General features: G+C 48.5%; 1 protein-coding gene across 4 annotated transcripts in view; it reads right to left on the reverse strand.

Moving 5' to 3' along the window:
• DVL3 (dishevelled segment polarity protein 3) overlaps nucleotides 1–14295 on the reverse strand; it is a 1011569-nt gene that overhangs the window by 183794 nt on the left and 813480 nt on the right. For all 4 annotated transcript variants that reach the window (XM_069618830.1, XM_069618832.1, XM_069618831.1 and 1 more), the window contains 3 exons: nucleotides 10847–10916; nucleotides 1719–1858; nucleotides 911–987 (listed from right to left, as the gene is read on the reverse strand). In XM_069618830.1, the coding sequence (XP_069474931.1) occupies nucleotides 911–987; nucleotides 1719–1858; nucleotides 10847–10916 (287 nt within the window). The remainder of the gene's footprint in view (nucleotides 1–910; nucleotides 988–1718; nucleotides 1859–10846; nucleotides 10917–14295) is intronic.

Below are 14295 nucleotides of genomic sequence, written 5' to 3' on the forward strand. Positions count from 1 at the left end.
TCCCAACTTTTCTGCTCTACTTCCACTCTGCGGAGTTCTCCTCTACATGAACTTTCTGTTCTCCTCTGTGCACTTTTCCCGTGACTTGGCTGCTGAACATCCATTTCTTTCCTACCATCTGGACAAAGCTCTTCTACACCAGGAGCATCATTTCCGACAACTCAAGGTTTTTTTTTTTTTTTTAGGAATTAATTTTCCTGTGTCTGGGCCTTGCTACTGGTCCTTTCCTTGCTCCCCTGTCCCTATCAAGGAAGGGATCAGCATGCCTGGTTCCTCTTGTTCATCATGCTACAAACAAGCCATCTTGATCTGTAAGAGCCGGTGAGTGGGGATTAGTTCTGTCCATTGTGTGTGGGATCATTTATCCTAACCCCAATCCAAATCCTAGCTTTACATCTCATTCTAACCAAACTCGGACCAACAAACTATTGCCAACTCTAAGCCTAACTGTAACCCAGATGTATTATGACCGTTGTATAAGTCTCACATAATGGTCCTTCATATGTGGGATTTTGCACTCTCTGCATCATATATGAATTTTGATTCCAACATATTGCAAACAAAAATGTTGAAGACACTCAGATAGTGCTGGTAATGTTTCTTCAATTATACAAAACATTGTATGCAGTATAGTTAATTGGTCGATTGCATTCCTCTTAGGTCGAGTAAAACTAGATTACTCAATCTGCAGGTCTGTCAGCAAAGCGTGTGTAAAAAGAAACTGTAAAGTAAAGTGCAGTTCGAGCCAGGGTGCAGCAAAAAGCAGAAGATCAAAACCTAATTTAAGCAGTGTGTGCGTGTGCAGCAATGGGGAGCCTAAATGGATAACTACAAAGCTCGGTACTCGGGGCAATGAAGATCAGGGGGCGATATAGGGCACTACAGGGCAGAGTAAGGTGTAACATCTCACCCAGGCTTGTGCACAATCTCTCGCAGGACTCGCACAGCATCATCATTGCTCATGTTCTCAAAGTTGACATCATTCACCTGTGAAGGACGAAAAAAACAATAAGAATGCAATACCTTTAGCATTACAGTGTTTAGGGCACAGACCACCAGCCTGCAGCAAGAAGCTCTATCGAGGCATAGTTTGAGAATTTCTCATGAATTAACTTCCTGAGCACAGAATGTGGACACTAGAGGTTTCTGCTGTAACTTTTCTAGGCAGCTTGTGCTTACCGAGCACAACGTTTTGACAGTAACTGTTTCTAAAGCCTGTGGGAGAGTAACCCCTGCCCCGTTCCTGCCAGTGTGTGCTTAATGAGCATGGTGAGCTTGGACACTGCTGTCTACATGGTCAGTGTGACGATCCCGCTCTTCTAGGCATTCTATACTTGCTGATCATGGCATTCGAACACTAAATGTCTCTAAATTCAATCTTCTTGTGTGTGCTTAGTAATCATTGATTTTGGACACTGTTTCTAAAGTCTGTGTGAGAAACCCCCCCCTCTTCTTGGCAGTCTGTAGTAGCTGATCATGGATTATGGACAGTAGAGGAATCCATGTTCGGTGTGTTGAATACTCTCTGCAAAGCAGCTCAGGTACTTACTGCTTGGTGCTCCTTGCTGGTACAACCTGTGATCGGGTTAGTCAGGGACTCAGCGTCCCCTGATGACTTGACTTTTTTGCAGCAGGTCAGACACTCCGCGCATGTTGCTTGCATGGCACTGTTTAAAGTCATGCCCTCCAATACCCCTGCACTTTGCAGATGCATTTACCTGCAGCAGCATGTCCCCAGGCTCTATCCGCCCATCAGCTGCCACAGCGCCACCCTTCATGATGGAGCCGATGTAGATGCCACCATCCCCTCGCTCGTTGCTTTGCCCAACAATGCTGATGCCCAAGAAGTTATATTTCTCTGCGGGAGCCAAGAACAACAAACAGCAAAATGAACACTGAGGAAGTTGAATGATCTTTAAAAAAGCTCAATTTGCAGAAACACAAAATTCAACCTTAAATACCAAGAAAGAGAAAAACAAACAAAAGTTCCTAAACCTGTCAAACTCAATGAAAGGGAAGAGCTTAATAGAAATATAAACAAGACATTCCTTAAATAGCACATTACACAGCAAACTAGAGTGCAGTTTCCTGGGGCAGTTCCAACACGCGAGTGCTGAGACAGGTAGGAGTCCCCTCTGCCGCTATTAAAGCTCCGCCTATTTACATTAAGGTTTCTTAAATCCAGCTTTTCTATGAACCCCCAAGCACACACAGGATTTGGTTTGCATCAGGTAAGTGACATTGCATGCCTGTGATTGGTGTATGGCAGGCTTTGTCTCCCAACAAGCATACACCATCAGATCCTGTATACTGCCCGGCCCTGCACACTCCTATTACCGATACAGCTGTCCCTTCCCTAGGATGTATATGCTCCTGAGGTCTGGGAGTGCATAGTTGGTCTTCTATGCTCTTGCAAGGGTGGGCTAGGTTTACTTCGGTGGATTCCTACTCCACGCAGAAGCTGGAGTAGTTGTCTCCTTCGAGTAATGAGACATCCCTTTGGAATGCTTAGCACCTCATTTGCACAGTGGCTTTGCAGTGAGGATTGGTATCACTAGTTGGCCTGACAGAAGCATCCTACCTGTTCAGCACATCCCTGTTCTGTCCACTGCAGGATGAAGTCTCAACCCAAAGTCTCAACCTGCACAGCAGTACACTGCAACACCAGCTAGTCATAATCTCTAAAAATATATATTTTTTTTTTTAAAAAAAAAGGTTTTGGAGATCTTATTTTCCTTCCTGAAAAGACTGTTGTGGGCTTGATTCCATGCCCTTCGGTAGGGCAGGGTTGTTGTACTGCTTTGCCACTAGGAGCAGTACTGTGGGCAACTCAGGAGTCCCAGCTGGCTGCGGAGCCATCATATAGCCCACAGACTGAGAAACAGGACTGCCCTGCGCTTCTTAACAAGGATAGATTAAATCGATATGGAGAATTGCTTTTGAGTACAAGGTGTACAGGGCTTGCACACCTAGCAGGGTGTTCAAGTATGTGTATAGGAAACGGTTTACCAGGGTCTTGGTGCAGTGATTAAGACTGAAGATGAGTTAGTTTTCTGTGCAACAAGAAAGGAGAGTTGGGAGCAAGGACTCTGTGAGCGAGCTTTATGGTTACTGAAGGGAACATTTTAGACACAATCCCAATATTTTTCACGAAGCTGCCTGTGCATGGTCCTTTCAGGAATATAAACAGGCAGTTTGGAATTTTTGGGTTATCATCCCAAGGTTGCAGATTGGCATGATTTACCTAGATAGAAACCCTTCAGATTGATCATGGCAGTTCACCCAATGAAAGCAGCTTGGTTTGTTCTTCCTCAACCTAAAACATCCCACTGCAATGTACCTCAGGGATGTGCTCTTCCAAAGAGTTCAACTGTGCAAGAAGACTTACTAAGAAAGAACAAAAACTTTGTCCAAGAACCACATCCCATGCAGGAGGTTCTCAGTTGTGTGGGACCCCATCTGTGACAGACCAGAGGAGAACATACAATTGAATAAGAGTCTGATTCCAGCACTGCTGGAAATGGCAGGAAATTCTAAGGGGTGCATGCCAAGGTCCACACAGACTAATCCCGTCTACATGCTGCTATTCATGCAAATAGGATGAGCGCTGTGGCTACACAGGATCTTAAACTGTATAGGGTAATAAAATTGCGGCAAAAATGTTGCTGGTAAAAGAAATTGCGGCAAAAATGCTGTGGTTTGACCCGGCAAAGGTGTACCCCATTATAATATTTAAGGTGAGTGGGGGTTGCAGGCGTGTCCCCCGCTCCCCTTAAATGGTATAATGGGTCCGGGGCATGTGGGGGTGTCCCCCACATCATTTACATGATTGTGGCGCAATAAACTATGGCATTTTTGCTGCAATATTTTGTATTCACTGCCATTTTTGCCGCGATTTTAAGACATGGACCTCTTAAACTACCAATCCAACTAGCGATCCCTTCTTTATCCTAGTTCCTTTACAAAGCCATTTGTCTTCAGGTAGACAATCAATAGCCCTGCTGCAGGTGATTTGGTACAAGTAAGGTTGTATTCTGCCTGTAAGGACCATCCACCTAATGCTGTTAAGCGGTTTGACACAGTCCTAAGATAGCCACTATCTTTCATAAGTGCAACACAGGGATGGTTGTGGAATAGAGCACCATGTGCTGCCAGAGGGCCACTTTGCAGTTTCGCTGTTGCCCAGGGAAATATTACATCCACTGCTGGGAGTCCTTTCTGCAGGCACAAGTGGTGTAGGGGATGGAGGCAGCATTACGGTATAATAATGTTACGCTGTAATTACTGCATTATACACCTTGACATATAATAAGGTTACTCACCGTAGTGAGCACCTTACTCCTAGTCCATAGTCCCCTTTCCTCCATACTCATGGGACATTCCTCCGTCCTGTGGGACGGGACCGGCGCACTTTGTTTTTTTTTTAAATGTGATGCTTTTTACAATGTGTCCTTCCTCTCTTTTTGCATGGGGTACCACACTCGCCCATCAGTCCTTTTCTATTGCCAGGTCGGAGACCTTTAAGCAATAATAGAGGAACCTTATTAGAGGGAACAGCGGGCGGGCGTATGGAGGAAAGGGGACTATGGACTAGGACTAAGGTGGTCACTACGGTGAGTAACCTTATTATACTCCTACTTTCCGTCCCCTTTCCTCCATACTTATGGAAGATTCCCAAGCACTCCTCACAGGAACTACGGGTGGATGGAAACCCCCTACTGAAAAAGGTTTTTGAGCACAGCCTGGCCAAACTGAGCATCAGATCTGGAGCTCAGGTCCAAACAGTAATGTTTACAAAAAACCGATGGAGAGGCCCAAGTAGCCGCTTTCGCGATGGTCTCCCAGGGGACATACTTTTGAAAGGCAACAGCAGCTGCCTTGCCCCATACCAGATGTGCATGAATCCTTTTAGGAGACTGGAGAGCCGGAACAGTGTAAGATTCCGTAACACAGGCAGTAATCCATCTGGAGATAGTCGCTTTGGAGGCCTGCTTACCTTGCGGATTACCAAAGGTCACCAATAGTTGAGAAGAACTCCTAAATTCAGATGTTCTGTCCAGATAGATCTTAAGAGCTCTTCTAACATCCAGGCAATGCAAAACCCTCTCAGCTTCCGAAGCCGGGTTTGGAAAGAAGACCGGCAGGGAGATTGACCGACTTAGATGGAATTCTAAAACCACCTTTGGTAGGAAAGAAGGATTTGTCCTTAAGACAACCTTACCCTTGTGGAAAACCAATAAGGGATGCTCCACCGACAAAGCTTGGAGCTCACTCACACGCCTTGCCAAAATAACGGCGATCAAGAAAGACCCCTTCCACGAAAGGTGCTTAAGATCTACCGTAGCCATTGGTTCCAAAGGCTTATGGCACAAGGCCGTAAGGACCACGTTCAGATCCCACGTCGGATGCGGTTTGCGAATAGTAGGGTAAAGACGCATTAGACCCGCAAAGTGCCTTTTAGCCACTGGATTTGACAGTGAAAAAGAGCAGTGTTCCGTGGATAGGTAGGTAGCGACAGCCGAAAGCTAAGTCCTGCATGACAGGACATGAAAGCCAGACTCTTCTAGATGAGAGACGAAGGACAGCACTGTGTCAATCATAGCCAACTTGGGTTCCAGCTGTTTGGCCAAGCACCAGTGACAGAACCAAAGCCATTTGCTTCTGTACTGGGACCTCGTTGAGGGCTTCCTGGCTGCCTGAATAATGCGCATGTTGTCAGCAGACAGGTTGAGATGTTCTAGAGATCTGAACTCAGGCACCATGCCGCCAAGCTGAACGATTGTGGGGAGGGGTGCCACAGCTGCTGATCTCTCTGGTGAAGCAGATCGGGAACCAACGGAAGCCTGATCGGTGCACACACCGACAGATGTTGAAGCTCTGAAGACCAGAACCTGGCCGGCCACCACAGAGCTATGAGCAGAAGCGAACAGTTCATCGTGTTTCTCAGCTTGCAAATCATCCGATGAATCGGAGGCAGAGGCAGAAAAGCATAGGCCCTCATGTTGTGCGAGGGAATCTCGAGAGCATCTCCCAGAGAGGAGGCTCCCAGCCCATTCCTGGAGGCATACAGAGGAAGTTTCTTGTTTGCTGATGTTGCGAAGAGGTCCACTTCTGGAGTGCCCCAACACCGGAATATCTGTAAGAGGACCTCCGCTTTTAATTCCCACTCATAGCTGACCATTGCTCGTCGGCTGAGGGCATCTGCCGTAATGTTCAGCTGGCCCAGGATGTGTACTGCCACCAGCCAGACGCCATGCTGAACCGCCCATTCCCAAATCTGAATAGCAAGATCCACAAGAGGAGGGGACTTGGTGCCCCCCTTCTTGGTGATGTAAAACATGGACACCACATTGTCCGTGCGGACACGAAGCACTTTGTTGGCAATGACTGGCCTGAACGCCTTGAGCGCCAGGAAGATCGCCAGAAGCTCCAGATGATTTATATGAAGGAACTTGTCTTTGGGCAACCAGAGGTCAGAGACCTGAAGAAGATCCAACATTGCACCCCACCCCAGAAGGGAGGAGTCCGTTGTGATTGTCACCATCGGAGCGGGGTCTTGAAAAACCACGCCCACCGACAGGTTGGAGTCCGGATCCACAGCCTGACACTAAGAACTGCGAAAAGAGCCATCTGTGTCCGCCTCATCTTGAGCCGAGCAAGAGGAAGAGCCAATACGCACGAGGCCAAGAGGCCCAGAAGCCTCTAGAACCAGCAGGCTGACATGCTCTGCGACTGCGCAAACATCTGACACATGGCCAACAAATCCGCCATTCTGTCCCCAGTCAGGTAAACTCTGCAGTCAATCGTGTTCCAATGAAAACCCAGGAAAGTCAAGTCTTGAGGGACCTTCATGGAAGATTTCCGCCAGTTCACTGACAGCCCAAGGTGGAACAGGAGCTGGAGGAAAGACTGAAGATTGCTCGAGGCTTTCAGGGGGCAAGGACTGCGCAACAGCCAATCGTCCAAATACGGATACACAGATACCCTGAAGCCGAAGATAAGCTGCGATAACCGACATCATCTTCGTAAAGACACGCATGCCGAGCTGAGGCCAAAGGGGAGCACTCGGAACTGGAAGTGCTCCTCCCCTACGGAAAACCGTAGGTATCTCCGGCGTGGATTCCAGATCAGAATATGCATATACGCATCCTGAAGGTCCACCACGCTGAGCCAATCGCCCTTCTGCACGGAGGACTTTATCTGACAAGGCGTGATCATCTGGAATTTCTCTTGGGGTAGAGAAAGATTTAACTGGGAAAGGTCTAAGATGGGGCACAGGCCAGCCTGGTTGGATTTGGGCACCGTAAACAGCCGGGAATAGAAGCCCTCCCCTCTGTGCCCCCAGGGGAACGGGTTACACTGCTCTGAGATCCAGTAATTTCAGAATTTTGGCTTTGAAGGAGGGCGACCCTGACCGCTGGAAGGGAGGATTGATGGTTGGGGTAGGGGCTAGGGGGAAGCGGAAGCCCGCCCGAGCGACTTACAAGACCCACCGGTCCTCGGTGATGGTCTGCCACGCCTCCCAATGAGACGCAATGCGTCCTCCTACCAGGGTCTCGTGTGAGTGCAGAAAACCCTCATTTCGCTTGTTTCTCGGTGGCGGCACCACCTGAACCTGAGGAGGAGGCTGAGGAGTGGGAGAAAAACCGACCCCGTTGCTGCCTTTGGCGGGAATTTCCCAAAGGGAATTTCCCTGCGGGATGATCTAAAAAATCCCTGAAACCAGAGGAAGGCTGAGGCTGCGACAACTATCTCTGTGTCCTGAAAGGTGGTTTATCCAGGACAGACAAGGACTTGGCGGTCTGAGTGCTGTCCTTAGTTTTGGTCAGCGTCATGTCTGTTGTAGAATGAAAGAGCACCTTGCCATCAAAAGGCAGGTCCAAAACCTTGTCCTGCACCTCCTTAGAGAACTTGGTGGCATGCAGCCAAGCCTGACGAGAGGTATCCACGCCAAGCATAAGGCCCTGGGCCGAGGTGTCGACATGATGCGCAGCTGCCTCCAGCAAATCCTGTGCCAGGACCCTGGCATCTGACAATCCCGCTTTGAAATCTTCTAGCTTTTCACCTGCCCACATTTTCATATTCGCCCCGCTAACACCAGTTCTGCATTGGCTTGACGCAGCTGCAGGGCTGAATTAGCGAAAATATTCCTCCCAAGGGAGTCAAGAAGCTTGTCCTCTTTGGCCAGAACCTGTGTAGCCGTCGTAGAAGAGGATGCCGCAGGTCTAGATTGCAAAGTGGCCGTAGCCACTACCGTGGAGGAGGGGGGTGGACACAACGCTAAGGCCACCTCTTACGAATAATGGAGCTTGTAGTGCGAGTCAATTTTCTTGTTGACAAACAGTCCAGAGTGTGGTTTCTCCCAGACTTTACAGACCTCGGCCAAAACGTCCTTCTGCAAGAACAAGCCGGTACGCTCGGAAGGAGACAAGGTGAACGCCCCCGAAAGCACGCCCTCCTGCAGAGCCGGTGCCTCGGGTACTGGAACATCCAACAGACACATCATGTCCAGCACCCGGTCGTGAAAGGCTCTGACAGAGCAGGGTTGGTCTTCACTGTCCTGATCACCCTGTATGTCGTCCAACAGGTCTGGATCAGGCTGAGTCGCATCAGGCACCACAATAGCCTTGTCCATTGGGGAGAACAAAGGCAGGGGTGAAAGAGTTGGGGGAAGGCCCAGCCGGTAAAGGCGGCGCCGGCGGAACCACAGGAACCGCAGCTGGGACCGTCGGCGCAGGCGGGCATATCTCCCCAAACAAGCCTCGAAAGTACTCCTTCATGGGATCGGAATGCATAAGTCTTTGGAACTTGCTGTAAAAGACGTCCTCCGCCGACGATTTAGGTGCAACTGGAGGAGGCCTCTCATGAGTGGAGTAATTCCAGGGATGCAAGGGAGAGGGTTGCCAAGAGGGCCCTTCTCGACTGGTGTCCACATAAATCAAGGGCACCGATGCCACAGGAAGCGAGACATTGTGCGGTAGGGCCATCCGAGCGTTCCAGTAAAACTGGACGAAACGGATGCGCACAAGGAAACTGATGTTCACCTGAAAACCCACTCCCTACACCTATGGCCGATGGCGTAGTTGTAAGGGATGTATCCAAAATGGCCACCGTGGTCTTGGCGGGAACGGCCGCCATTTTGTCGGCACCCGAGGAGAACTGCGACACGTGTGGAAGTGAGGCAGGGGTTCTCACAGGTGGGTCAGAGGTCTTCGTCTTAGCCTTAACACAAGGAACCTCGGCCGAGCCGGTACTGTGTGGCCTAGGATGTTTCTGTGACATGCAAAGAGCCAAACTTGCCTTCAAAAGGAAGGACCTTGGCACTGCCGGTAACGGAGGGTTTACGGTCCAAAACCTCACTCTGTGCCCACTCAACAGATCTGGAGTCACTGCTGGAGCCGGAACGAGGAGGAACACACCTCACTGACAAGACCTGAACAGGCCTCTCAGAACTGTTGGTCGCCTGTTGGTCACCTTAGCCTCTAAACGACAGCCCTCAGACCAGAGTTCGGTAAAAGCCTCTTCACGACGGGCCTCGAACTTCTGTTCGGTATCAACAGCCTCAAGTGAAGCCTCAGGGCGTACCCCAGTGTTTTTACGGGAAGCGCCAGTCAAGGGGACCTTGAAGCAAGCTCCGGTACCCAATGCCTCAGTAGAACTGGGCCAACAAATAGCCCCCACAGGAGGGGCCTCGGATTGTAACCCAGTGTCAATAGGCCCCTTATGGAGGCCCTCTGAGAAAACTCTGGTACATTTTTAGGCCTAGAAGGCACCTCAGAGCAAGCCCCGGTAATAGAGCTTTTGATGCTCCTCCCGGACCGGGAAGACCCCGGGAAGGAGTCCCCCGGCCGGGGTGCTCTAAAAAGTAAAGAACTCACCCGGCGTTTCTTCTTCTCGGCGTTGAAAGTTTGAAAGTGCGCCAGCGAAGTATGGTGAAACACCGCCTCCCATCGCTCTAAACGATGTTGAAGCGCCCGGACCGAAAGGGAGTCGCAATAAAAACACGAGTCCCACCGGTGGTCCAGACCCAAACACTCTAAACAAAGAGGATGGGGATCCGCCCTAGCAAAGCATCGCTGACCAGAAGAAAAATTTGGAAAGTCTAGCTGAAACGGCATAGACGGACTACCACATGACCGCTAAGCCAGAGAAAGAGAGGAGGAAACTGGAAGGAAAAAATCTTCTGAAGATGCAAGTGCATCCAGTCCCGGATGAGCGGAGAGAAGGACTGATGGGCGAGGCGCTGGCCGGAGCTAAGGAGGGCGGGGTAACGGCCGCGTGCGTTACCCCGCGTAAAGAGAGAGGAATGACAAATTTAAAAAAAAAATGTGATACCTTTTACAAAGTGCTCTGGTCCCGTCACACAGGACGGAGGAATGTCCCATAAGTATGGAGGAAAGGGGACGGGACGTAAGAGTACAACTTTTTTTCAATGCTCTCCTCAAATCTTTACGGTTATTACATTACAGTCATTAGAGGAAGGGGTAAAAGTTGCAAGCTGTAGGTTACTAGCCAGTAATAAAAATGCATTTGCCATCTCATTTCTACACATCCAGAGCACACCATTTGTTACTATCCAAGAGTCAATTACAGTGCCAATCCTGGGCCCCGTTAGAGGCATATCCATTGTCTTAGCAGGCCACAGTCTACTCAGTAATCCAGTGTAAGCAGTATCAGGCGCACATTGCAGCAGCACACAACAGCATACAAAGCATGAAACGCATCAGTCCATCCCGCCATATATCAGGGCTGTCCTTTCCCTGAATATACTATCTGATCAATTGTACATTCAGTAGGGCGTGTCCTGGGTATTAAAGAGCAGAGGAGGAGAGTGGATTGTACTCACCCATGTTTAAAGTGACGGTGATGATATTGAGAGACATGGTGGAGTCCGTAATGCTGCTGAACGAGGAGGACTGCAACGAGAGAAAGGACAATGCAACAATGAGGCATGGTGAAGGGAACCCAGCCTAATAACTGGTCAATGCCTGATCATCATCCAACATTCCTGTATGTGAAATGTGCAAAGCACAGTAACCTCCTGGAACACTGGGGAGTGCATACCTCAGTTTGATGGTGGAAAAGAGACCCCCTCCTTCCCACTAGTCTCGGGCTGAGCACTTTAGCGCGTGCCTGCGGTAGAGGGGGATTGGAGGGGGCCGGGTAGGGCGGGGGAAGTTGCCCGCCCCTGCATGATGAGCGCAATAGTGTCAGTATGGTAAGTTTCTGTAGAAGCAGGCGGTGCCCCCCCATCCCCCCTTTACTGTACTGGTTTGTTACTCCTTCCCGCCTCTCATGTGCTTTAAAGATGTACCCCCCACTTGATACCCTTATAAGGAGAGAGGCAGCAGCTTTAACCAGGATTCAAGTGGCTGTCATTTTAAGGATGGATGTCACTGCCGCAGGTTCTCCTCTACCTCCAAGTAAATATCAATACTACTAGCATTATGTGGCAGAAACTCTTTATAACATCAATGGAAATGAGAAATGTTTAGTGTCCCAGATGGAAGGGAAGTGTAGTATAATCCTGACAGACAAGAAGAGCTTGAGGTTTTCCCAAACGATTCTCCTCTATCAAAACACCACCAAAACTAGATTTCCCTTGGGTTCATGGTAGGATCATGAACGGCTACAGGATATCTGGTGACCTGCAAAGAGGCTACAGAGGAACAGCCCCATTTCTGGCCAATCTCGACCATTAACGCAGCTTCCCCAGTCTGCGCTCTGCCTTTGGACACTAATACGCACCCTTTTATTTTGGGACTGGGAGTTCCTTAATCTCTCACCTCCACAGAAAACATAGACATGAGCTGTTCAGTATGTGGACAAGGGAGGTCCCAGTGAGAAGCTTCCAAATAGAAAAGTAGAACGAGGCACTGCTAGAAAACACTGCCTGTGTTGTCATAGGGCGAGCAATAACTGACAAACACCTCCTTTAATTGGATCAAGAAAACATTAAACAAAGTCATGGCTGGATACAATCCTTGAGGTCTTCTGGCAAATATGTCTCAAACATCTATCTCCAATACAGCATGACCAGTCAGCGGGACAAGATTATAGTTCATTTCCCTACCTGAAGATTTAGTCCACAGAAAGTGAAACTGGGAGATCCAAATGAGAAAAAAAAAATCCTGCAGGAAGACAGTGACCCTTTCCCTACATTTCTCATAATGCGTACCGTTCATAAGGGTATAGCACTCTCAGTTGACCCGGCTACCTCATGATGTGAAAGATGGACACTGATTTCAGGAAGGTGCGAGATACCAGTGATAAAAAAACCAGCAGAAATTGTGGCTCACAGAAAAGGTCTGTCACCCGCTAGCTGAAATCCCTCATGGGCTCATTTACCTTAACAGCACTTGCACATCCACGCAAGCACTTTCCAACCTATGACCAGAACTTCTGTCCCACCAGCCACTGTTATATGTCCGACAGTTATGGTTTAATAATTGTCATTCATATAGTGCTTTCGCCAAAGCGCTGCACACAGAACATATTTACATAAATTATCACCCAACCACAGTTGGCACTCATTTAACAACCTCAGATGGATGAAAAGCTGAGTTGGCCTTGCTGGATTCGAAACTGCAACCTGCAGATCACACACAGATTGCAGCAGTGAGTGCTCAACCCACTGCTATTTAAATGGCTAGCTGTGCCGGCGGTTATCCTCAAGGGCGCTCACTTGGCCCTTCATAAGTTCTTCTGACTTTTACCTCGCAGCCACTAATGATTTTTTTGTTTTTTATTGTTATGTGACGAATCCCAGGATATCGTCCCAGCTTCCCATGGGCGAGTCCCTTCCCATGAGGCCAGGGAGGTGAGGCTGCTAACCGATAGTTCCCCTTGGGGTGGTATACTCAGTGGGAGGATCTCATGGGAGGGAATCCCCCCTGCGGGACTGGGGATGATTATCAGGGAAGAACGCAGTATACCCCGAATACTCCATACTTTCCCTCATCTCCCTACCCTATACAGGGTAACATGATGCCACACACTCTTCCATGTCCCTTTGTAAGGTAGTGCATCCAAACAACTTCCAAGGTACTGAGGCGAGGAAGAGTAGGAACTCCCTGTATGAATCCCTCATAAGTACTGAGACGAAAATTATTCCAAGCAACCCAGTTTAGAGGATCATCAGTACTGGGATGAAGAAGAGGCGTAGAGTAATTGAGAGCACTCTGCCAAACCAGCTCCAGCAGCCTAGTCAATATGTACAATCAGCAAGCTGCCAATATATAAAAAGGGAAGGAGGACTAAAGAGTCCATTCAGCCCTCAAACGAGGAGCCGCAAGCACACCAGCAGAGCGGAGAAGGGAGACCAGAGAAACTGAGACACGAGGCGAGAAGCTGAAGCCTCCAACAAGGTTTAAAGTAAGAAGAACCCTTCGCCTGTTGGAAGCAGAGCACAGCAGTTTGCCTTAGAGAATGGGCTGCAAATCGGAGGAGCAGCAAGCAGCAGCTACAGAGACGCCGTGGCTGGGGTGGAAGATGTGGAGAGCACAGGGCAGAAAAGATCGACTCCTGGAGCAAGCTGGAGCCTGAACTGAAGCTGCCTGAAGGTAGGAGCTTTCCGGGGCTAGCTGGAGGGAACAGAGTACAGATCTGGGAAACTCCTAAGAAGGGTAAAAGTACCTTGGAGTTCAAGGCTGGGAGGAAAGCCAGTGAGTGAGACTCTAAAGGACAACTGCATATGAAGTAGGGGTCTGGGACATGCGAGGGGTCGGAAATATGAGGCGGCCAATTTTGTTTAGATTTTTCAAAAGATGCCATTTTATTAACTCAAAAGGTTGGATAAACGCCTCACTATCCCTACACCGATGAGGATTTTCCTGCAAGAAATTAAACTAAAGGAAACGCTCTAAACAAAAGGTTTCTGTCCCTCACACTTGTACATACAACAACTCAACAAGGTATTATATGGCAATTCAGAACCAACAAATAAAAATTATTTTAGTTTGCATCATCATAAATGTCTCTACTTATTCTCGGGCTGAATTCCCCTTGCCCCGATTCAAGCAGGATTCGATTCAACAGTTCTAAAAGAATAAGAAGATCCTGTCTTGTAACAAAGTTCCAATGCAGTTCTTTATGTTCCAACTTGATAAAAGTTCCAATATTTCAGAATTGTTCAACAAGGTGTTTCCTCTTCCACTTGTGACATCAAGAACTAAAACAATCTTCTTCGTATAAACCAAGAACACTTTCTTAGTTTGTCAGGATCATAAATTGTCTTTGTCAGGATTATTCTGCAGCAACACACTTGTTCTGACAATGTTAGAAACTTCTGCAGCA

This window comes from Ambystoma mexicanum, chromosome 10 (genome assembly GCF_040938575.1).
Source record: "Ambystoma mexicanum isolate Mex_15411 chromosome 10, UKY_AmexF1_1, whole genome shotgun sequence".
Taxonomy (NCBI): Eukaryota; Metazoa; Chordata; class Amphibia; order Caudata; family Ambystomatidae; genus Ambystoma; species Ambystoma mexicanum.